Consider the following 24018-nt stretch of genomic DNA (forward strand, 5'->3'; position numbering starts at 1 on the left):
AAATTATTAGTATTACCACTTTATGATTAATTTGGTTATTGTTTATGATGGTAATATTTATATGTATGGATACATTCATTAAACTTTATGTCTAGACATAGTGATGGACAAAACATAAGCTTGATTAGTTCAATTGTATCGACTATTTTCGATATGATACATGAGCTATGTATAATTTAAAAGTGTAATATAAGAACTTAAAGGTTGAAATTACTCCTTACTAGGTGCATGTGAATTGGGAATTTTGGTAGGATTTTTCCTGTAATATCAGTGGCGTACTCGTATATATGGGATATATGACAGAATGGATCTTCAAAACTTCATATTTAAAATTTTGTTTCTTTGCCAAGTGTGGTTCCATCAATCTACAAGTTAGCAAACAATTACAAATTGAAAAAGAATATGGATTCCATCAAATTACTTCACAAATTTGATATATATGTCTTTGTAACTGCTGAAATTTATGTAAACAACCGATTGTCAATACTATGTCGTATTGTTAAATGGCTTAACTTCTCTTTTGGATTGATAATAGAATAGTTTAGACTTCTGAGCCTGATTTGGGTTGTCCCTCTAAGCGAGATTAATTGTAGTTTTACATGGACATTTTCACTTGTTCGTATTCAAATATCTTGTTTGGATGGTATCTGATCTTCTTACACCCTGGACTTTTATTTAGGGTGACTTCCCACTAGTGATCACTGCCCTTTGATGAAAAAAATGGTGCATAAGGATTATTTGTGCGTTAATGAAGATATAATTTATGTGTTAATGGAGTCATCCTTTTAATCTTCTTAATTTTTCTATTTTCTAGGGAGCTATGCTTCAATACGTTCAGAGTTTGATCACTAAAGATCCAAGAGATTTGATCTACAATGATTTATTTCAATTTTATCGTTGGCCTATAAATTGCAAGGGATGATAACTTTACGAGTTGTGTCTAACACCCTTTACCTATTGGATGAACAATTCTATTAGTCATTGTCTAGGTTAATTTACGACTTGTGTCATATACTTAGTTAACATATAACTTTACGAGCTGTGTCATATACTTAAATGACATATACTTATATCTCACTATATTTATAAATGCTTACTTGTTTCGTGATATTAACTCTATGTTTTTCCTATGCTACTTTTTCATTTTTCATTTAATTTGATTCCTATCTTGCACCTCCAAATGATGATTGAAAGATCCATCATAAAAAAAATTGAAAATGCAATATATATAAACTAGTAGACAGTGAAATTGTAATGATAAATTCATATTAAATTATGTGTTAATACATGCTATGTAGTAGAGAAGCCAATGCACAATTTTTATTCACATCTTGGAGTAGATTATAATACCACAAATGCAATAAGCTATTTTATACAGATAAACTAAATCGCCTCGATCGAGGACTCTCTAAAGTAATCTTTGATTGAGATAAAATCCCTTGGGTTTTTTCCTTACAAAGAGTAGAGGTTATCATCTATTTATATCGACCTAGATGTATAGTGCGAAGCACACAACTTTACTTGAGCTTAGCAAACATGTTTCTTTTGTCTTTCATTAAAATTTGTAAACACCTGAGTGATACAATTGGAAAGAAAAGAGAAAAGAAAAACATCTGAGTGCTGGTATACAAGTTGAGACAGTGTCAAGGTAGAAATCTGATTTGCATATCAGAAATGTTAAAAGTTCAACCATTGGTGTAACAAAGATATCTCTTCAACACACACACACACACACACACGCATGCACGCACACACACACATGAATTGTTGGTTGACATTTTTTTTAAATTAAAATAAAGAGTGCATACTATATATATACAATCAACTATTCAAATGATGTGTGTGTTTAATACATATATGGTGATAGTTTATGTAGAAAGAAAAAAAATTAAATGGTAATGCCAGTGTGACTTTGACCATTTCTTTATTTTTTTTAAAAAAAAGGTTCTTTTTTACCGTCAATCGGCTATCGATAAATTGGACCTTCACCAACAAGATGAAACAAAAGTCCAGGTAATCAAACAACTGAACTATTAAGATTTATTCTCCTAGTGCAAATTAAGTGAATTGTCAAAAGCTTTTTTATAGTTCAAAATAAGTGAAATTTTCAAAGTTCAAGATAATTATTAGTAGGATTTTTGTTTCCATATCTATCCTTTCTTTTAATGATGTTATGAACTACTTTACCTTTGTTAAGAGAATAATTTAAGAAAATTAATAAAGAAAAGTCTTTAATGTTGTCTTTAAATATTTTGGTTTAAGAGGAAGAGTTATATTCTAACAATTCACTTAATATATAAACTAGAGGAAGTACGATTCATTTCCCCAATACATTTGTGAAAATATTGAATTAAATATATTCAAAGAATGATACAGTATAATTACTCTTTTAATTATTGCTCGTTAAGGAATGTTACAAGTGTGTACCAATTCACACATGAAGGGAGTAAAAAAGTTTTTGAACATTAAAAAAAAACTTATTACAGCCTTCCCATTTCACAAGGCTGTTTTAGGGTTTTGATTTTTTTCTTTTTCCTTTGCTTTTGAATTTTATGTTTGTCGTGTTTGTGTGAGATTAGTAGGAGAACAAGTTTAGTCAAATTCCTAATCTCTCAGGATGTTCTCAAATTCAATTAGGGCTTTTTGTTAATTGATATACTTGTCCTCAATTCTTAAAAAATAATATTTTTTTCCCTTCAAGTAGGTAAATATACTCATTTGTGTTAGAAGCCTTTTATTGTCTTCTTTACTCCATATTAATTTCATGTTCTTCTCGAGTGTATCAGTGGTATTAGAGTCATTCATCACCCATTGTTCCATGGAGGCGCTTGACCACTTAACATGAAAAGGACTACCTGGGAAAAAACTATATACTAGTGGTAGAGTGAAAGCTATCACTCAAATGTTCATTACTTTGTAGAATAACCTGTAACATCTTACTGAAATGTATCTAGTGCAGGTTGCTATTTGTAAACAATTAATCTGCAGTTGGTAGATGCACTTATAGAATTGGCTTATAGAGATTCGGAAATAAATTTTGAGATAAATACTACAATGTACACCAAAGATTTGAATCTCTAAAACAAATTTTGAACCCCATTGGCATATACACTAGTATCTTCCCTTATGTCAATGGGATTCAACAATTTACACATAACTAGGAAGATTATGTCTGCCATAAATGCACGACATATTTTTTCAGTGAAGGGGTCCCAATTGACTACATTGCGAGAAACTAGTTCCGCCACTAAATAAAAGCGCTTACTATTACTTCCATTCTAAATTGAATTGTCTCCTATAAATAGTAAGTTTAATTAAAAATATAGTTGAGCTGACTGTTTCTTCTAAAACTAGGGGTAAAGTAAATTCAAAACATAACATTAATGAGAGGAAACCGATAAAGTGTTTTATAAATTCAAATGTTTATGTCAAGAATGTTGAACTATACAAGCATATTGCTGGTCAGGTTTCCAATACTTGTAGTTCCTACATTTATTTTCATATGAAGTACAGTTTTTATAGCCAAAAACAATTTGCTTTCTGATCTGAACTTTGACATTTATTTTCTTTTTTGTTTTATGATTTCAGACTTTCATTGGTATCAACAGAGTTAGAGATTTTCAGCTAAATATCAGCCAAGGAGGAGGTTGGGGAGAGTCTTGCACTTGTTGTAGATAATGAGAGTTCATCTACAATCAATTAAACAGGCTTCAACTGTGTCCAGTTTCCGAGTATGAATATGGTGAAGGTTTACCATATTCTCCTATGGGTTGGCCAAATGTTGGTGATAAGTGGGGTTGGAGGACAGGTAGAAGAGCTACAAACTTAGGCACCTTCAAAGATAGATATTTGTATCTTCCGGAGCATTTTCAGGCACCGAAAGATGGAAAGAAAAATGCCTTCCGGAGTAAGACTTCAGTTAAAAAATATCTCCAACCTAAGTATCCTGGTATGGATATCGATCAATTCTTTTCCTCATTCAGTTGGATGATTCCTTCAAAGCAGTCGTCAAGCTCAAAAGGTTTGCTTCAACAAGGCTCTTCGGTATATATCATGTAGAGATTTATTTAGTTGTTTGCATCAACTAAAAGAAATAGTAATAACCACATCGCTCACTGTGTATACTAAACTTCCAAATAAATTTAATATTTACCGAGTTATGTCTAAGGACCGATTCTAAATCACCTCTCTCTCCCCCTTGGCCTTTACATTTGTATCTTTGACCATGGACTTTGTTCCATCTCTAGTATTTACGTAGTATTTTATTTGTTTCCTTTTCTGTCAAACGTGAATGTTATCATACTAGTTACAAGTACTGGCAGTTTACCAAACAAAATGTGAAAATTTGTATAATGCTGCTAGGAGTAAACTTTGTTATGTTCTCATATTTAATGAGAGTATTTAATATCTCTAATACTCTTTGAGAAGTATATTGAATATCCATTAATTACTAAAAATAACAATGGATGTAGATCATTATCCAATGACTCTACCTACAGGTAGTATATATATATATATATTTATTTTGTTAAGCTTTGAGGTTGCTCATTTTACTTTAGAAATTATAGGGAAGTCATTGATATCCATTTATGGTCGTCAAATTGTGTACACACAATTGTGTTGTTCGTACTGAAATTATTTGGAATGGTTGTGGATAATTAAATATTAGTGACTTGTTTTATAATGTTTAATTATCCACAACAAAAAAATAGCCAATGTAATCCAACAAATTGAGATTTGAAGAGGATAAAGTGTACGTTGACCCTATTACTATCTAGGTAGAGAGACTATTTATGATAGACCCTCAGCTCAAGATAAAAAACAGTCATAAGTAGTATAGAGAAAGAAATAACATAATGAAAAACTTATAGCAAGATAGTATAGACAATCTTACAAATCAACCTGAACAAAAGTAAAAAAACAAGGTAAAACAATAATTGAACTACAAAAAGAAATGAATAATAACCAAACTCAAAGGTTGAAGGAGTTAAATAGTAGGAATTTTTAATATATATCCAACTGCATTCACAAGTTTAATGAAGTTCAGTTAGGCCTACAGAGAGAGTTTTCTACTGTGAAAGAAAAGATGAAGCTTACAATACTTAAGAGTCTCTTAGCCTACATTGCGTATCATATACCATGTTATAGGATCCATATCTATCTCCCCAATATATAGATCCCAAGTAAACGTCCAACCTATTTTCTAATCCTATAAAAGTAATATTTTTCGTTTTCCAAATTTATTAGGACAAAAGGTCTTCTAAACCAATAGGAATTATAGTTTCCTAAAATAAACAAGGGAAAAATTCAAGACATAATTAACATCTATATTTTGGGTATAAAGACATAGGATTAGAGGATTCATATCGACTTTATAGTTCTTAGGATTCTTGTAAGTACTACACTTTTTGTTCTTTTGCGATTTTCTAAAGGTAACAACGTATCCTTAATGTTGAAGTATACATTGTTACCAATTCGAAAAAAAAGTTACCAAACTCAAAGAGAAGAAACTATAAGGATAATACTACGACCCTAACTTGCGACCATCATAATCCCTTAACTATACGAAATAAGTGAAGAAACACTTAACTATCTAACTTACCTTCTACCCTAATTTGCGACCTCCATAATCCCTATCTAAGGTTGTGTCCTTGGTAAAATTAAGTTGTGATATATCATGCCTAATCTTATCTCCCTAATGTTTCTTTGGCCTACACTGCCTCTCTTGAAACCATTCATAGCCAACCTCTCACAATTATGCAGTAACTCATTTGTGCATCTTCCTTGTACGTGTCTGAACCATCACAACCTCTTGTAATGACGACCCTGAAGGCTATTTTTAAAAAAACTTCTGGAAAATTTATCATTTTGCCCCTCTCGATAGTTGTCCCAAGTCATGGTTTTCAGTTTATGATGTTGGTTTTAAAATCAGATTGGGAAGTTCAGACTTTTGGAAGTTTTAGAGTTTTGGAGACCTCAAGTTGTTAAAAGTAGGTTTTGGCAACAATCAGAGCTATGAGTAACGGAAGGAACTTTAGTCTGTCCCATCAGCTCTGGAATGCAGAATTTGGTCTAGAGGTTTAGTTGTTTTCAAATATGGAGACCCTTCGTGGATTTGAGCTCTTGAAGTTGAAGTTTAAGTATAATTAGGCCAAGAGTAGACTTAAGTCAACGTTTGGAGTTTGAACGCTCGAATTGGAATTTCGACGACACCATTAGATTTAATTTTGAGTCCTACATGCAGTCTTGTTTCAATTTTCAGAGGTTCCGGGGGAAATTTAGTGTTTTTGAGTAGAAGTTATTTTATTGCTACTTAATCAGATACTGGGTCAAGGAGATTTCGTATACGTGTCCCGATATTCATTGAGTCTGGAACGTTAAGTTTGGTTGGGTAGCATATCTAGTTTGTCTATGTGCAAATTTTGAATGAATCAGGAGGGTTCATTAGGTGATTTTGTTGAGTCTTGGTGTTTGCTTATATGTTGTATATGATGCACGTTGAGTATTCTTTGCATCATGAGGCTCTTGGTCGCTGTTGCATTGGTATTTGGTCTTGTGCTTCACGATCGCATGGAGGATGTTGCAATCGCAATAGCATCTTGAGCATCGTGATCGTGTGGCCTTTTGTCGCGATCGCATGGTCAACTAATTAGTTGACCAGCATTATCCATCGCAATTGAGAGGTATGGGGTCGCAATCGCGAAGGGTAAAAGTGACCTAGATAGATTTTTTTTAAAAAAATCGGTATTCATCCTCATTTCTCCATTTTTGTACTTTGGAAGCTTGGTAGAGGCTATTTTAAAGAGACTTTTCGAGATTCTTCAATTGGATAACGAGTTTTAACTCCCCATCTTTATTACCCACTACTTACATCAATATTTTATCACCCCATCAGTAGAGGCTATTTGAGTCCTAATTCTGAAGTCAAACTTTGTGAACTTTCTCAAGAATTCGGAATTTTAGGAAAATGGAGATTTAAGCTTGGTTTCCTATTCATTACAAATATCTAGTCAGTACACACTGATTTCTATCATTTTATATTTGAAGTGAATTTTGTCCACGATTACAAAGTCTGTGCACGTAGTTAGGGACGAAGCTTAATTGAAAAATTACACCATATAGATAGGGAAAATGATTTTTTTTGCATATCTGTAAGTTGTTGAATCTGCTTGGCATAAAAAATTTTCTTTGAATCCCCAATTTTTTTCCTTTATTGAGGATGGAAGACTTACATGATATTGATTTTGACTCAGATATGAAAGAGAGGACTACATCTGCATGGACAAAAATGCAGCCTTTACTGTCTGATTCTTCCTTCAGAGCCATTACTTGTAAGGCTGGTAACTGAATCTGTAGCAGTTTAGCAGCGGAAAACCCTTTTACGGAGACCAGATTCTGTGATCTTTGTTGCAGTGAGTCTGGTTTTTGCGGAGACTGTTGCTGTATACTTTGAAGCAAGCTTATCAGTCTGGACTATGATGGGTACAGTTACATTCGCTGTGAAGCAACAGTAATTTCTGGCCACATATGTGGACATGTTTCCCATCTAGAGTGTGCTCTACGAGCTAACATGGATGGGAGAGTCGGAGGAAGCATCAATTCGAATGCAGAGTATCTCTGTCGATAATGTGATTCAAGGATGGATTTAGCTCCACATGCTTCAAAGCTTTTAAACATTTGCACATCCATTGCTTCTTATGCTGGCATCGAGAAGATTTTTAATGTTGGCATTCGTATTTTGCGTGGCTCACAAAAAAGTATTGCAAAAGAATTGTTGCATCGTATTGAATCAATCTATGCAAAGGCATAGCGCTAATTGATTAATGGTACTTTCTTTCCTATGATGCTATCTTTTTTTTTCAGTTTTGAGGTTTACGGTTACTAGAATGATCAATTTGATAATCCTATCAGCTTATGAAATGAGTCAGCATTCAAGATGCATTCAAAAAGGAAAGTTGTGTGGATAGCATTGGTAACTTCTCTGTCTTGTCATTGTCTTGTATGTATATATGTATTTGAGCAAGATATTTTAGTATGTGCAAATGTGGTTATCTCGCTTTAAGTATTGTCTATTTCATGATACAAATATATACATCTATGTCTATTTCCGTACTTCCCATTGTCCACAAATGCCAAAAACACTTTTTGCAACTAAACTGCAATATGACACGTGAATAAATTTGGAGAGCCTTGTAAAAAGTAAAAAAGAGGAAATGAATAGCTTACTTAAAAAGAGTTTGGAACTTTGGTGTAATCAGCCTTAAGAGAAAGGAATGGATCACTCATGGATCTCTTGTAGGGTGGTGTTTTGGTCAATTGCGTTAATAACATCTCCTGGCATAGAGAGTTCTGCCTAGCCCGTAAGGCATAGAATTGAATGTCACATCCATGATTTGTCTTACAACATTAGTATAATTCATTTCGAATGTTAGTCAAGTTATAACTGGCCGACTGTTGATTTCTTCAAGTCGGCTACCCTAGAGTTTAGACGATCAGATAAAACAACATATTGTATAACGATAAAGAGATAAAAGATACAGTTGACAAAGAATTCTATGCTAGTCCGGATCACGCCTAATCCAGTCCCCTTGAGTTACAAGGGTTTCCTTAGGGCTTGAATGTTTATGATTAGACAGATGGCCTGTTCTGAACTCCTTGACCAGAAAAATTCCAATTTACTTGTCAATCAAATCCTCTACTCTTACAATTTTCTTTTCAATAGTAAACTATTTTGAATACAGTGATAAAAAAGTGACTTTGCTTTAGGTCAAGGGAAATTGCGCTATAAAAGTAGTCGAAAGATAATCTTATTCATTCAGTACCCAAACTTTATATACTACAGATAAAAACAACCTACAGCTAAACTTAACCTACTACCTGAATTCCAATTCAATGGGGGAGTTTAAAACAGTATTAGTTACCGTAACTAATAATTACAGTAACTAATTCTTAATACATTTGTGATGATGATCTTCTTTTGTATTGCTTGCTGCTTCTTTACCGTTGCTTGGAAAGAATGTAATTGATATCAATTCGCTTATCTTCAACTAATCTCTGATCTGGGATGTAATTGAGATTGATCTGAGAAGAAGAGAAGATGTGCAATCTTCTTTTCTGATTTTCAGTGTTTTGCTCTGAATGTAACCCAAGGGATTTTCTCGCTGATATTCAAATTTGTCCGACTATCCAGTTCTTTCTTGTGGTTAGCGTGTGCTTTTTTTCCTTCATTCAAATCTATCGTAGACAAGTCATTCTTCCTTGATTCATGCCTTCTTTTCATTTAGGAGTGGTGTCATCATTAAAATATAAGTTAATGAAGCTAACAGTACGTGTTATTTGTTCTTTGCCTTTAGCAATACTACTCAGATTTACCGGAGCCTATCTATTAGTCTGATATATCCAGATAGATATTGTCGCTATTGTGCTTGTGATTCTTCTTGTTGAGCTTGATGTGCAATCATATTTTCAAATGATAGAATATGTCTATACGTTGTGTCTTTCGTATTTCTGGAAGTCTGGTTTAGTACTCAATTTGCTATTATTAACGAATCTTGTGGCAGTTCATACCCTACTCTATTTCTAATGTCATGTAGGATTCTTTTAATCCTTCAAATTTCGGACAATGGTTTTCATGAAGTTAATTTCTTGATTTTTCAGCTAACTCTAGTACCTTGCAAGATCAAAATCTCAGTCAGAAGCAAAAGACACTGGATGATTTAAATATCCCTGAAAACTTTGATCGCAAAGTTACCCTATGCTAATTAATTGAAGGTAACTTGTAGTAAGTGAAAAGAGCAAGTTATTCCGGACAACATTGTGGTATATTGCTAGTGTTACATTTATACATTATGAGAATATGCTCAAACAGAAAGAGCCCAAGTTTGTTCATTATTTGGCTATATACCTTGTTGTTTAAGTAAACATACATATGTATGTTACAATTGGCAAGGAATTGTTGTTTTGCATATGTACTATTTCAGACAACTTTGGACATGTGGTGTTCAACGTTAGTCTCGACAAAGTGTAACTTTATACAATGTTTGAAGTTTTATGTGGATAAAGTTGAGGTATATCGTATATATGGTTGAAATTTAAGTATTTTTGTTTGAGAAAGCATATACTCTGATGTACTGGTAGTTTGTTTAATTGATTCATAAAATGTGAAAATGTTAACTATTGTACAAGAACAAGTTCAGCGTCTCTCCGAACACCTCTAGATCCATTATCAAACTCTCCACGGCCTTGGTCATCCTTGGGCACCATCACTATCAGCTCTCCATCAACAAATACAACCCTGGCCAGCTCCGACATAGTCGAAGCAGTCAATTTGTACCTCCAATATGTATCCACATTCAATTCATGCTCATCCTCACCGTCTGCATTTCCCTTTCTCACAACGATCTTCCTTACTCCTGCAGGATGAATCTCTACTGCCAGTGTTCTCACTTGTCCATCCCCAGCTCCTTCTAGTTCGATTTTTGCCATGAAACGAAAGAATCCTTCCTTCTCTTTTACCGCCACATCTGCATTAGGACGTAAAGACAATTTCAGAAAGTAGTTAAATATGAGAGGAAGTCTCCGGAGTTTCTTCATTGCGGAATCATGAATGTGTTGTTGCCGTTCTGAAAATTAGAATGAATTCTACCAATTGTTGGGGGTTGAATTGAAACGATAAGAAGATGAAGAAGACAAATGTTGAAAAGGTTCAAAATTCTAATAGTGCAATTTGGGATTCTATTAACCCCTGAAAGAATGATTGATAATTGCATTAGTTTTTTGTCTGCAAAACACATTGCGCATATACTAAATTAATATTAGTTAGTAGAGCATCTTGCATTTATCTCGAATTGATCTGATTATCATTAATTAGATATTAACATAGGATAAAAATAATTAATTACCAAAATTTTTTAATAACTAAGTATTTGAAGTGACATATAATTATTGGAGTGATATAAGTACTTGACGTAAATTAAAAAATCCATTACATTTCTTGGACTCTTTATAGTTTTTTTTCTTAAAAAAAACGGATAGATTGCGCTTTTATTGTTTTCACAAATAAGCAAATCAATCGAGAAAGAGGTAATTTCATATTTAAATTGGAACAATATATTTGTATTAATTCATATCAAATAATGCCAATTTTCAAAGAATGTAGCATTTTTAGTATTATATTTTAGAAGGAAGAAAAAAAATTGATGAAAACCTTCATTTGGTTGGAATGGCACGATTTTAATTTTTTTTTTGATGTGTATAATTGGTTTTGTCATTCCTTTTGACACCACATCAGTTCGTTTGGTGACTTTTTTGTATCTCTAATCTTTTTATAATTTTTTGATGTAGTGTTGTTGCTTCATTTGTAATTCTATTTATTTTATATGAGCATGGGTATATCTTGTAACGAAAATATATTTGTGATGTTATTATTATTTTTGTCTCTCATTACGCATATGCTTTTATCACGATACTCTTCTTTTATTTTTCCTTTTTTTTATGAGGTATCTAAATAGATCAAAACTTCAATGTTTTTCTGTGTGAATACTCCAGTAGGCCGAATTCATCTCAATTTAGCATGTTCAAGAAGTAAAATCTAAATAATAGTAACCTGCAAAATTCCTTTGTGCTTACTTTGTCGATTCTTTTGTATATTTCTTGTTTTGTCTCTATGATTTAGGGTTCTTCTAATCTAGTAAAAGACAGTTTCTTGTAATCAAGTTCCCAACATAGTTTTTGGTGAATATAAAGTGAAAAGATAACAATAATTATTTACCTAACGAATAAGGTCATAAATATACGGGCTATCTTCTTACGGATCAATATTAGATTTAAGGAAAGAAATATGTATATATTAGTATTAACATAAATTTTATTATTTTACCATATTGTGTATGGAGCATTGTTTCTATTATATGAAGTTTCTAACCACCTAAATCACCCAAAGAAGAATCTTCCTTGAGTTAGAGCTATATATATATATTGATGTTATTAATATCTCTTCTCTTGTTTTTCGTTTTATCGTTATTCTGTATAAATTTTTTCTTTTTTATTTATGTACTATTAATCCCACATTAATTAGTGCTCTCTCCGTTTCCAAAAGGATCTAGTAGTTTGACTTGAAACGTAGTTTAAGAGAAGAAAGAAAAGTTTTTAATATTGTGGTTCTAAATTAAAGTTATGTCAAATGTACCAAAATGCCCTTTAATCTTGTGGTATTAAACATGCCACGAGGAAAGTTAAAGGTAAAGTTAAACTGTTGCCAAAAAAGCAAAATGGGTCATTCTTTTTAAAACAAACTAAAAATAAAATAGGGACTTTCTTTTTTAAACGGAGGGAGTGTTCCTATTATCCCCCTGATTTGATTTTATAAATAATTTTCTACCCATTTACGGCATACGTGACACCAGCTTGAAAAAAAGTCAACACACGTTGGACCCACAAGATAGTGTCACATAGGCCAATAAAGAGAAACCCTTCATGATGCTGTGGAGAGGGTATTTTGCTTGCAGAAAGACTCTAGCACTGATATTGGTAAGTTGTGCGTTGCCACGACAAGAATAAAGCATGTTAGAATGAGAAAGATTTTGATAATTCACAAATATAGGAACAGATGAAAGAAACAGGTTGTGCGACGTGTTCCTTATAGACCGAATCCGACTTGGATCAGGAGAACGTCAACCTCGCATACTAGAAGATATAAAGCTGTGGAAGTATTGCTTTTTCGACAAACAACCAGTTCAAAAAGTTTCCTTTTAAAAAAGGAGTTCGCAACCAAGTCGAAAGAGGAATTAGGGATCAATAATGTTTTCTTATTTAATTAAGGAAAGATTTGTCGCAATACAAAAGAAACATTTTGTGGAAGGTTTTTCTTATTTAATTAAGGAAAGTTTTATGCCATTATATTACCTAATTTTAGTTGACTTCTACAAAGTCTTCATGCGAAAGAGTTAAAGTTGAAGAAGAAGATGAAGATGCGGCAAGACGAGTTCCGCACAATGTAGGAGTCCTACGCGTGAGCTTCTAAGTTTCAAGAGAAAATTAAGTAGAGCATAAGTAGGATTTCTAGTTGAAATATGTTTTTGATTCATATTCAAATCTATAAATAGAACGATAGTTTCACTGGAGAAAATTGCGCACCTACATAGAGAGAAGATCAAAACACGATCAAGAGGTTTGAGAGAGTTTTGATATTTATCGTGAGTGTTGCAATTTTAGAGGAAAAAGTTGTAAGATTGTAATTAAGAGTTTTGATTAAAACCGAGTGTGTGTGTAGAATTCGTCTAACAAGTTTGAGAAACTTGACAAACGGTAGAAGACTTAAACCTGGATTTTTTTTGTCTTGGATAGCTCGGAATTAGAGTTTATAATTTCTTACCTAGGAATTAGAGTTTATAATTCCTCTAGGAATTAGAGTTATAATTCCTTAGGTTACATAGGTTTGCAATATTGTGTTGAAACTTGGAGTTTAATAAAGTGAAGTTAAATCCTACAGAGGTGTAGGTCGTGGTTTTATCCTTATGAGTTAGGGTTTTCCGTGATAAAATATTATGTTATTATTTTATTTTCTTCAAAAAAACGTAATTGTTGTAATCTGAAAAGGAACATATAAAATATACTTGTTCCTTAGGCGAATTTGGGGGTCAGAATTCAGAATTCCAACAAAGCAGGAAGGTATCTCAACATTTAATCGCTTGATTAAGCAAGTTGACTCTCTTAAAAGTGGAGTCAACTCCTTCAACAATGAGCTTGTTGTCACAGTTCAGACCTCTTAATCAAGTTTCTCCAAAAATGTGGAATGTTCGTACAACACCTTTAACGAAAATGTGATCAACACCCTCAAGTACTTTTGGGGTGGCCATTAACTTTTGTGGTTGCACCTCTTTCTTTTTCTCTATATCTCAATAAGAGCTTGTCCCTCTCTATCTTTTGGACTACTGTTTTCCTTAACTCTTAGACTACTCTAGTTTCTAATGTCTATGCTTTAATATTGTCTGTTGTTTAGATATTCTTTTTGATTATGACAAAGGAGGAGAAAACAATTACATCCCTCTCTGTTAGATAGGGAGAGCTAAGACAGGGGGAGTTGCATACATCAACAACATCTAACCTTATGGAAGTATAATTTAACTCTCTAAGTATAATTGACTATCCATATTACTATTAAAATTGTGATCAAACTTGTCACTATCAAAAAGGTGGAGATTGTTAACTCCATATGGTTAGTTGATTTTGAAAATAGACTCATAATGTGTATCTCGATTTTCGTAGGTCACAAATCTAAAAAGGGAAGTCATCAGCACAGACGACTTCAAGAAGGAAAAAAATATTTCATTAAAATACAAAGATGCATTGGAAAGGATAGCCTCAAATCTAAGGGACAAAAGAAGGAAAGAAATATATGATTGGAATATATGGTCAATCAGCACATAGAGGAAAGAAGCAAGAATCTCACACTCTTGGCAGCAATCACAATTAACTCATCAAGAAATGGGAAGAACCACAATTCAAGCCACAAGAAGACAAGAAGACTGCTGATCACACAAGGACAAGATCAAATCAACACAAGAAAAGCATAAGAAGCGATGAAAAGCGAAGAGCCATAAATCAAGCTACAAGATAAGAAATCTGATGATCACACAAGGACAAGATTAAATTAGCACAAGGAAAGCAGAAGAAGCGATCTACTACAGAAAAACTAAATTGCCTCAATCAAGGACTCTCTAAAGTAATCTTTGATTGAGATAAAATCCCATGGGTTTTTTCCTTACAAAGAGCAGAGGTTATCATCTATTTATATCGACCTAGATGTATAGTGCGAAGTACACAACTTTACTTGAGCTTAGCAAACAGTTTTCTTTTGTCTTTCATAAAAATTTGTAAACACTTGAGTGATAAAATTGGAAAGAAAAGAGAAAAGAAAAACATCGGAGTGCAGGTATACAAGTTGAGACAATGTTAAGGTAGAAATCTGATTTGCATATCAAACATATTAAAAGTTCCACCATTGGTGTAACAAAGAATATCTCTTCAACTCTCTTAAGGAAAACCCTTGAAACCCAAGGGGACTGGACTAGGCACCACATTAGTGATCCAAACCAGGTTAAAATTTTGTCTGTCAACTATTACTGCAACTTTCTGTTACTGTTTATTATCTTACTAACTTGCAGGTGAGTCAACTATCGACTACTGATAGCTGACTAAGTGAATTTTTAATTCACCCCCACCTCTCTTGAATATCACTTAGTATTGTATAAGTGTGTCTATGAGATTTCAGGCATAGGTTGAGGGGGTATTGTGCATTTTCCCTAAGTTATATGGTTATAGTTTTTATTTTGAAGAGAGGATTTTGTATAGTTTATTCAAATGGAAAGTGCAGTAGCATATAATTTTATGTTGCTCTTTTTCTTTCATTCTTCTTCTATATTTTTCTTTGAGGTGTCGAATATATATTTTTAAAAAATTGTTTATATGATACAATTTTTTGACTTGATTACTTTTTATTATTACGTAATAATATATATATATATNAATTAAAATACAGAGTGCATACTATTTATATACAATAAACTATTCAAATGATGTGTGTGTTTGATAAATATATGGTGATAGTTTATGTAGAAATAAAAAAATTAACTGGTAATGCCAGTGTGACTTTGACCATTACTTTATTTTTTTAAAAATAGATGTCCTTTTTTACCGTCAATCGGCTATAGATTTACCAACAAGATGAAACAAAGGTCCAGGTAATCAACCAATTGAACTATTAAGATTTATTCTCTCTAGTCCAAATTAAGTGAATTGTCAAAAGTTTTTTTATAGTTCAAAATAAGTGAAATTTTCAAAGGTCAAGATAATTGTTAGTAGGATTTTTGTTTCCATATCTATCATTTCTTTTGATGATGTTATTAATTACTTTACCTCTGTTAAGAGAATAATTTAAGAATATTAATTAAAAAATTAGTCTTTAATGTTGTCCTTAAATATTTTTGTTTAAGAGGAGAGTTATATCCTAACAATTCAGTTAATATATAAACTAGAGGAAGTACAATTCATTTCCCGAACACATTTGTGAAAACATTGAATTAATTATATTCAAAGAATGATACAATATAATTACTCTTTTAATTATTTCTCGTTAAGGAATGTGACAGGTGTGTACCAATTCACACATGGAGGGAGTATAAAAGTTTTTGAATACTAAAAAAACCTTATTACAGCCTTCCCATTTCACAAGGCCGTTTTAGGGTTTTGATTTTTTCTTTTTCCTTTGCTTTTGAATTTTATGTTTGTCGTGTTGGTCTAGGATTAGCAAGAGAACCAGTTTTGTCAACCCCCTAATCTCTCAGGTATGTTCTCAAATTTAATCAGGGCTTTCTGTTAATTGATATATTTGTCCTCAATTCTTAAAAAATAATGTTTTTCCCCTTCAAGTAGGTAAATATACTCATTTGTGTTAGAAGCCTTTTATTGTCTTCATAACTCCATATTAATTTCATGTTCTTCTCGATTGTATCAATGGTATTAGAGTCATTCATACCGAAATGTATCAGGTGCAGGTTGCTATTTGTAGACAGTTAATCTGCAGTTGGTAGAGGCACTTATAGCATTGGCTTATAGAGATTCAGAAATAAATTTTTAGATAAATACTAGAATGTAAACCTAAGATTTGAATGTCTAAAACAAATTTTGAACCCCATTGGCCACTACACTAGTATCTTTCCTTATGTCAAGGGGATTCAACAATTTATACAAAACTAGGAAGATTGGGTCTGCCATAATTGCACAATATATTTTTGCAGTGAAGGGGTCCAATTGACTACATTGCGAGAAACTAGTTCCGCCACTAAATAAAAGCGCTAACTATCACTGCCTATTCTAAATGGAATTATCTCCTATAAATAATAAGTTCAATTAAATATATAGTTGAGCTGATTGTTTTCTTCTAAAACTAGGGGTAAAGTAAATTCAGAACATAACATTAATGAGAGAAAACCGATAAAGTGTTGTATAAATTCAAATGTTTATGTCAAGAATGCTGCACTATACAAGGTATTCTGCTGGTCAGATTGCCAATACTTGTAATTCTTACATTTATTTTCATATGAAGTTTAGTTTTTATAGCCAAAAACAGTTTGCTTTCTGATTTGGACTTTGACATTTCGTTTCTTTTTTGTTTTTCTATCATTTCAGACTTTCATTAGTATCAACAGTGTTAGAGATTTCCAGCTAAATGTCAGCCAAGGAGGAAGTTGGGGAGAGTCTTGCACTTGTTGTAGATAATGAGAGTTCATCTACAATCAATGAAACAGGGCTTCAACTGTATCCAGTTTCTGAGTATGAATATGGTGAAGGTTTACCATATGCTCCTATGAATTGGCCAAATGTTGGTGATAAGTGGGGTTGGAGGACAGGTAGAAGAGCTACAAACTCAGGCACCTTCAAAGATAGATATTTGTATCTTCCGGAGCGTTATCAGGCACCGAAAGATGGAAAGAAAAATGCCTTCCGAAGTAAGACTTCAGTTAAAAAATATCTCCAATCTGAGTATCCTGGTATGGATATCGATCAATTCTTTGCCTCATTCAGTTGGATGATTCCTTCAAAGCAGTCGTCAAGCTCAAAAGGTTAGCTTCAACAAGGCTCTTCGGTATATATCATGTAGAGATTTATTTAGTTGTTTGCTTCAACTAAAAGAAACAGTAATAACCACATGGCTCACTGTGTATACTGAACTTCCAAATAAATTTAATATTTACCGAGTTATGTGTAAGGACCGACTCTAAATCACCTCTCTATCCCCCTTGGCCTTTACATTTGTATCTTTGACCATGGACTTTGTTCCATCTCTAATCATTACGTAGAATTTTATTTGTTTCCTTTTCTGTCAAACGTGAATGTTATCATACTAGTTACAAGTTCTTGCAGTTTACCAAACAAAATGTGAAAATTTGTATAATGCTGCTAGGAGTAAACTTTGTTATGTTCTCATATTTAATGAGAGTGTTTAATATTTGTAATACTCTTTGGGAAGTATATTGAATATCCATTAATTACTAAATAGAACAATGGATGTAGATTATTATCCAATGATTGTACCTACAGGTAGTATATATATATATTTTGTTAAGCTTTGAGGTTGCTCATTTTACTTTAGAAATTATTAGGGAAGTCATAGATATCCATTTTTGGTCGTCGAATTGTGTATGATAGGAACCAAAATATATAGAAGTGTAAACACAATTGTTTTTTTTGTACTAAAATTATTTGGAATGGTTGTGGATAATTAGGCCAAGAGTAGACTTAAGTCAACATTTGGAGTTTGAACGCTCGAATTGGTATTTCGACGGCACCATTAGATTTAATTTCGAGTTCTACGTGAAGTCTTGTTTTAATTTTTAGCGATCTGGGGGAAATTTAGTGTTTTGAGTAAAAGTTATTTTATCGCTACTTAAATAGATACCGGGTCAAGGAGACTTCGTATACGTGTCCCGACGTTCATTTAGTCTGGAACGTTAAGTTTGGTCGGGTAGCATATCTAGTTTGTCTATGTGCAAATTTTGAATTAATCATGAGGGTTCTTAGGTGATTTTGTTGAGTCTTGGTGTATGCTGATATGATGTATATGATGCACGTTAAGTATTCTTTGCATCATGAGGCTCTTGGTCGCTGTTGCATTGGTATGTGTTCTTGTGCTTCACGATCGCATGGAGGATGTTGCAATCGCAATAGCATCTTGAGCATCGTGATTGTGTGGCCTTTTGTCACGATCGCATGGTCAACTAATTAGTTGACCAGCATTAGCCATGGCAATTGAGAGGTATGGGGTCGCAATCGCAAAGGGTAGAAGTGACCTAGATAGATTTTTTTTAAAAAATCGGCATTCATCCTCATTTCTCCATTTTTGTACTTTGGAAGCTTGGTAGAGGCTATTTTAAAGGGACTTTTCGAGATTCTTCAATTGGATAACGAGTTTTAACTCCCTATCTTTATTACCCACTACTTACTTCAAGATTTTATTACAAATATCTAGTCAGTCCACACTAATTTCTGTCATTTTATATTTGAAGTGAATTTTGTCCATGATTACACAGTCTGTGCACGTAGTCAGGGACAGAGCTTAATTGAAAAGTTACACCATATAGATAGGGAAAATAATTTTTTTTGAATATCTGTAAGTTGTTGAAGCTGCTTCGCATAAAAATTTTTCTTTGAATCCCCAATTTTTTTCCTTTATTGAGGATGGAAGACTTACATGATATTGATTTTGACTCAGATATGAAAGAGAGGACTACATCTGCAGGGACAAAAATGCAGCCTTTACTGTCTGATTCTTCCTTCAAAGCCATTACTTGTAAGGCTGGTAACCGAATCTGTAGCAGTTTAGCAGCAGAAAACCCTTTTACGGAGACCAGATTCTGTGATCTCTGTTGCAGTGAGTCTGGTTTTTGCGGAGACTGTTGCTGTATACTTTGCAGCAAGCTTATCAGTCTGGACTATGATGGGTACAGTTACATCCGCTGTGAAGCAACAGTAGTTTCTGGCCACATATGTGGACATGTTTCCCATCTAGAGTGTGCTCTACGAGCTTACATGGCTGGGAGAGTTAGAGGAAGCATCAATTTGGATGTAGAGTATCTCTGTCGATACTGTGATTCAAGGATGGATTTGGTTCCACATGCTTCGAAGCTTTTAAACATTTGCACATCCATTGCTTCTTATGCTGACATCGAGAATATTTTGAATGTTGGCATTCGTATTTTGCGTGGCTCAAAAAAAAGTATTGCAAAAGAATTGTTGCATCGTATTGAATCAATCAATGGAAAGGTATAGCGCTAATTGATTAATGGAACTTTGTTTCCTATGATGCTATTTTTTTCCAGTTTTGAGGTTTACAGATACTAGAATGGCCAATTTGATAATCATTTCAGCTTATGAAAGGAGTCAACATTCAAGATGCATTCAAACAGGAAAGTGGTGTGAATAGCACTGGTAACTTCTCTGTCTTGTCATTGTCTTGTTTGTATATATGTATTTGAGCAAGATATTTTCAATATGTGCAAATTTAGTTATCTTACTTTAAGTATTGTCTATTTCATGACAAAAATATATACATCTATGTCTATTTCCGTTTTTCCCATTGTCCACAAATGCCAAAAACACTTGTTGCAACTAAACTGCAATATGACAAGAAAATAAGATTTGAGAGCCTCGTAAAAAGTAAAAAAGAGGAAATGAATAGCTTACTTAAAAAGAGTTTGGAACTTTGGTGTAATCAACCTAAAGAGAAAGGAATGGATCACTCATGGATCTCTTGTAGGGTGGTGTTTTGGTCAATTGCGTTAATAACATCTCTTGGCATAGAGAGTTCTGCCTAGCCCGCAAGGCATAGAATTGAATGTCACATCCATGATTTGTCTCACCACATTCCTATAATTCTTTTCGAATGTTAGTCAAGTTATAATTGGCCGACTGTTGATTTCTTCAAGTCGGCTACCCTAGAGTTTAGACGATTAGATAAAACAACATATTGTATAACGATAAAGAGATAAAAGACATAGTGGACAAAGAATTCTATGCTAGTTCGGATCACGTCTATTCCAGTCCCCTTGAGTTACAAGGGTTTCCTTAGAGCTTGAATGTTTATGATTAGACAGATGGCCTTTTCTGAACTCCTTGACCAGAAAAATTCCAATTTACTTGTCAATCACATCCTCTACACTTATAGTTTTCTTTTCACTAGTAAACTATTTTGAATACAGTGATAAAAGTGTGACTATGCTTTTGATCAAGGGAAATTGCGCTATCGAAGTAGTCAAAAGATTATCTTATCCATTCAGTACCCAAACTTTATATACTACAGATAAAAACAACCTACAGTTAAACTTAACCTACTACCTGAATTCCAAAAAAATAGGGGAGTCTAAAACAGTATTAGTTAGTGTAACTAATAACTACAGTAACCAATGCTTGATACTTCTGTGATGATGATCTACTTTTATATTGCTTGCTGCTTCTTTTCCGTTGCTTGGACAGAATGGAATTGATATCAATTCTCTGATGTTCAACTAATATCTGATCTGGAATGTCACTGAGATTTATCTTAGAAGAAGAGAATTTGAGCAATCTTCTTTTTCTGATTTGCAGTGTTTTGCTCTTAATGTAACCCAAGGGATTTTCTCGCTGATATTCAAATTTGTCCGACTGTCCTGTTATTTCTTGTGGTTAGCGTGTGCTCTTTTCCCTTCGTTCAAATCTATCGTAGACAAGTCATTCTTCCTTGATTCATGCCTTCTTTTCACAGATTTTGGATGTCTCATTTTTTTTGGCGCAGATCATTTAGGATTAGTGTCATCATTAAAATATAAGATAATGAAGCTAATAGTACGTGTTATTTGTTCTCTGCCTTTAGCAATACTACTCAGATTTATCGGAGCCTATCTGTTAGTCTGATATATCCAGATAGATATTGTCGCAATTGTGGTTGTGATTCTTCTTGTTGGTCTTGATGTGCAATCATATTTTCTATTCATAGAATATGTCTATATGTTGTGTCTTTCGTATTTTGTGGAAGTCTGGTTTAATACTCAATTTGCTATTATTAACGAATCTTGTGGCATTTCATACCCTACTCTATTTCTAATGTCATGTAGGATTCTTTTAATCCTTCAAATTTTGGACAATGGTTTTCATGAAGTTAATTTCTAGATTTTTCAGCTAACTCTGGTACCTCGCAAGATCAAAATCTCAGTCAGAAGCAAAAGACACTGAATGATTTCAATATCCCTGAAAACATTGATCGCAAAGTTACTATGCTAATTAATTGAAGGTAACAAGTAGTAAGTGAGAAGAGCAAGTTATTCCGGACACCATTGTCATAAAAATGATTTGGTAGATTGCTACTGGTACATTTATGCATTATGAGAATATTCTCAAACAGAAAGAGCCCAAGTTTGTTAATTATTTGGCTATATACCTTGTTGTTTAAGTAAACATACATATGTTTGTTACAATTGGCAAGGAATTGTTGTTTTGCATATGCACTATTTCCAACAACTTTGAACATGTGGTGTTCAAAGTTAGTCTCGACAAAGTGTAACTTTATACAATGTTTGATGTTTTTTGTGGCTAAAGTTCAGGTAAATCGTATATATGGTTGAAGTATTTTTGTGTGAGAAAGCATATACTCTGATGTACTAGTAGTTTGTTTAATTGATTCATAAAATGTGAAAATGTTAACTATTGTACAAGAACAAGTTCAGCGTCTCTCCAAACACCTCTAGATCCATTACCAAACTCTTCACGGCCTTGGTCATCCTTGGGCACCATCACTATCAGCTCTCCATCCACAAATACCACAGCGGCCAGCTCCGGCATAGTCGAAGCAGTCAATCTATACCTCCAATATGTATCCACATTCAATTCATGCTTATCCTCACCATGTGCATTTCCCTTTCTCACAACAATCTTCCGTGACCCTGCAGGATGAATCTCTAATGGCAGTGTTCTCACTTGTCCATCCCCAGCTCCTTCTAGTTCGATTTTTGCCATGAAACGGAAGAATCCTTCCTTCTCTTCCACCGCCACATCTGCATTAGAACGGAACGACAATTCCAGAAAGTAGTTAAATATGAGAGGAAGTCTCCAGAGTTTCTTCATTGCGGAATCATGAATGTGTTGTTGCCGTTCTGAAAATTAGAATGAATTCTACCAATTGTTGGGGGTTGAATTGAAACGATAAGAAGATGAAGAAGACAAATGTTGAAAAGGTTCAAAATTCGAATAGCGCAATTTGGGATTCTATTAACCCCTGAAAGAACGATTGATAATTGCATTAGATTTTTTGCCTGCAAAACACATTACGCATATACTAAATTAATATTAGTTAGTAGAGCATCTTGTATTTATCTCGAATTGAACTGATCTATCATTAATTAGATATTAACTTAGGATAAAAATAAATAATTACCAAAATTTTTTGATAACTAAGTATTTGAAAGGGCATATAATTATTGGAGTGATGTAAGTACTTGACATAAATTAAAAATCCATTACATTTCTTGGATTCTTTATAGATTTTTTTCTAAATAAAAAACGAATAGATTGCTCTTTTATTGTTTTCGCAAATAAGTCAATCAATCGAGAACGAGGAAATTTCCTATTTAAATTGCAACAATATATTTATATTAGTTCATATCAAATACTGCCAATTTTCAAAGAATGTAGCATTTTTAGTATTATAATTTAGAAGGAAGGAAAAAAATTGACGAAAACCTTCATTTGGTTTGAATAGCACGATTTTTTTTTTAATTTTTTTTTATGTGCATAGTTGGTTTTGTCATTCCTTTTAACACCACATCAGTTCGTTAGGTGACTTTTTCGTATCTCTGATCTTTTTATAATTTTTTGATGTAGTGTTGTTGCTTCATTTGTAATTCTATTTATTTTATATGAGCATGGGTACATCTTGTAACGAAAATATATTTGTGAAGTTATTATAATTTTTGTTGCCTCTCATTACGCATATGCTTTTATGACTATACTCTTATTTTATTTTTCCTTTTATATTATTATCTAAATAGATCAAAACTTTGTGAATACTCCAATAGGCCAAATTCATCTCAATTTAGCCTGTTCAAGAAGTAAAATCTAAATAGTAGTAACCTGCAAAATTCCTTCATGCTTACTTTCTGGATTCTTTTGTATATTTCTTTTTTTGTCTCTATGATTTAGGGTTCTTCTAATCTAGTAAAAGACAGTTTCTTGTAATCAAGTTCCCAACATAGTTTTTGGTGAATATAAAGTGAAAAGATAACAATAATTATTTACCTAAAGAAGAAGGTCATAAATATACGGGCTATCTTCTTACGGATCAATATTAGATTTAAGGAGAGAAATATGTATATATTACTATTAACATAAATTTTATGAATTTACCATATTGTGTATGGAGCATTGTTTCTATTATGTGAGTTTCTAACCACCTAAATCACCCACAGAAGAATCTTCTCGAGTTAGAGCTAT

The 24018-nt window shown here is 33.1% G+C and overlaps 1 protein-coding gene and 3 pseudogenes across 1 annotated transcript; 2 read left to right on the top strand and 2 right to left on the bottom strand.

Moving 5' to 3' along the window:
• The first annotated feature begins 3628 nt into the window (after positions 1-3628).
• On the top strand, positions 3629-7810 carry LOC107030338 (annotated as a pseudogene).
• A 2363-nt stretch (positions 7811-10173) lies between these two features.
• Positions 10174-10769, bottom strand: LOC107030997 (annotated as a pseudogene).
• A 6458-nt stretch (positions 10770-17227) lies between these two features.
• Positions 17228-21982, top strand: LOC107030339 (OBERON-like protein). Its single transcript, XM_015231650.1, has 5 exons — positions 17228-17621; positions 19244-19821; positions 19926-19986; positions 21703-21800; positions 21890-21982. Exons 1-5 carry the CDS (start codon positions 17228-17230, stop codon positions 21980-21982), a joined length of 1224 nt encoding a protein of 407 aa, XP_015087136.1.
• Positions 21983-22233: 251 nt separating this feature from the next.
• On the bottom strand, positions 22234-22829 carry LOC107030971 (annotated as a pseudogene).
• Between the last annotated feature and the right edge of the window lie 1189 nt (positions 22830-24018).

Source organism: Solanum pennellii, chromosome 9 (genome assembly GCF_001406875.1).
Source record: "Solanum pennellii chromosome 9, SPENNV200".
Lineage (NCBI taxonomy): Eukaryota > Viridiplantae > Streptophyta > Magnoliopsida > Solanales > Solanaceae > Solanum > Solanum pennellii.

Bases quoted from the DNA above. Each gene is read 5' to 3' on its own strand.
- LOC107030339 (XM_015231650.1), top strand. From the start codon at position 17,228: ATGTCAGCCAAGGAGGAAGTTGGGGAGAGTCTTGCACTTGTTGTAGAT. The intron at 17,622-19,243 runs GTTAGCTTCAAC...TGAGGATGGAAG, and splicing joins GCAGTCGTCAAGCTCAAAAG to ACTTACATGATATTGATTTT. The intron at 21,801-21,889 runs GTTACTATGCTA...ATGATTTGGTAG, and splicing joins CTGAAAACATTGATCGCAAA to ATTGCTACTGGTACATTTAT.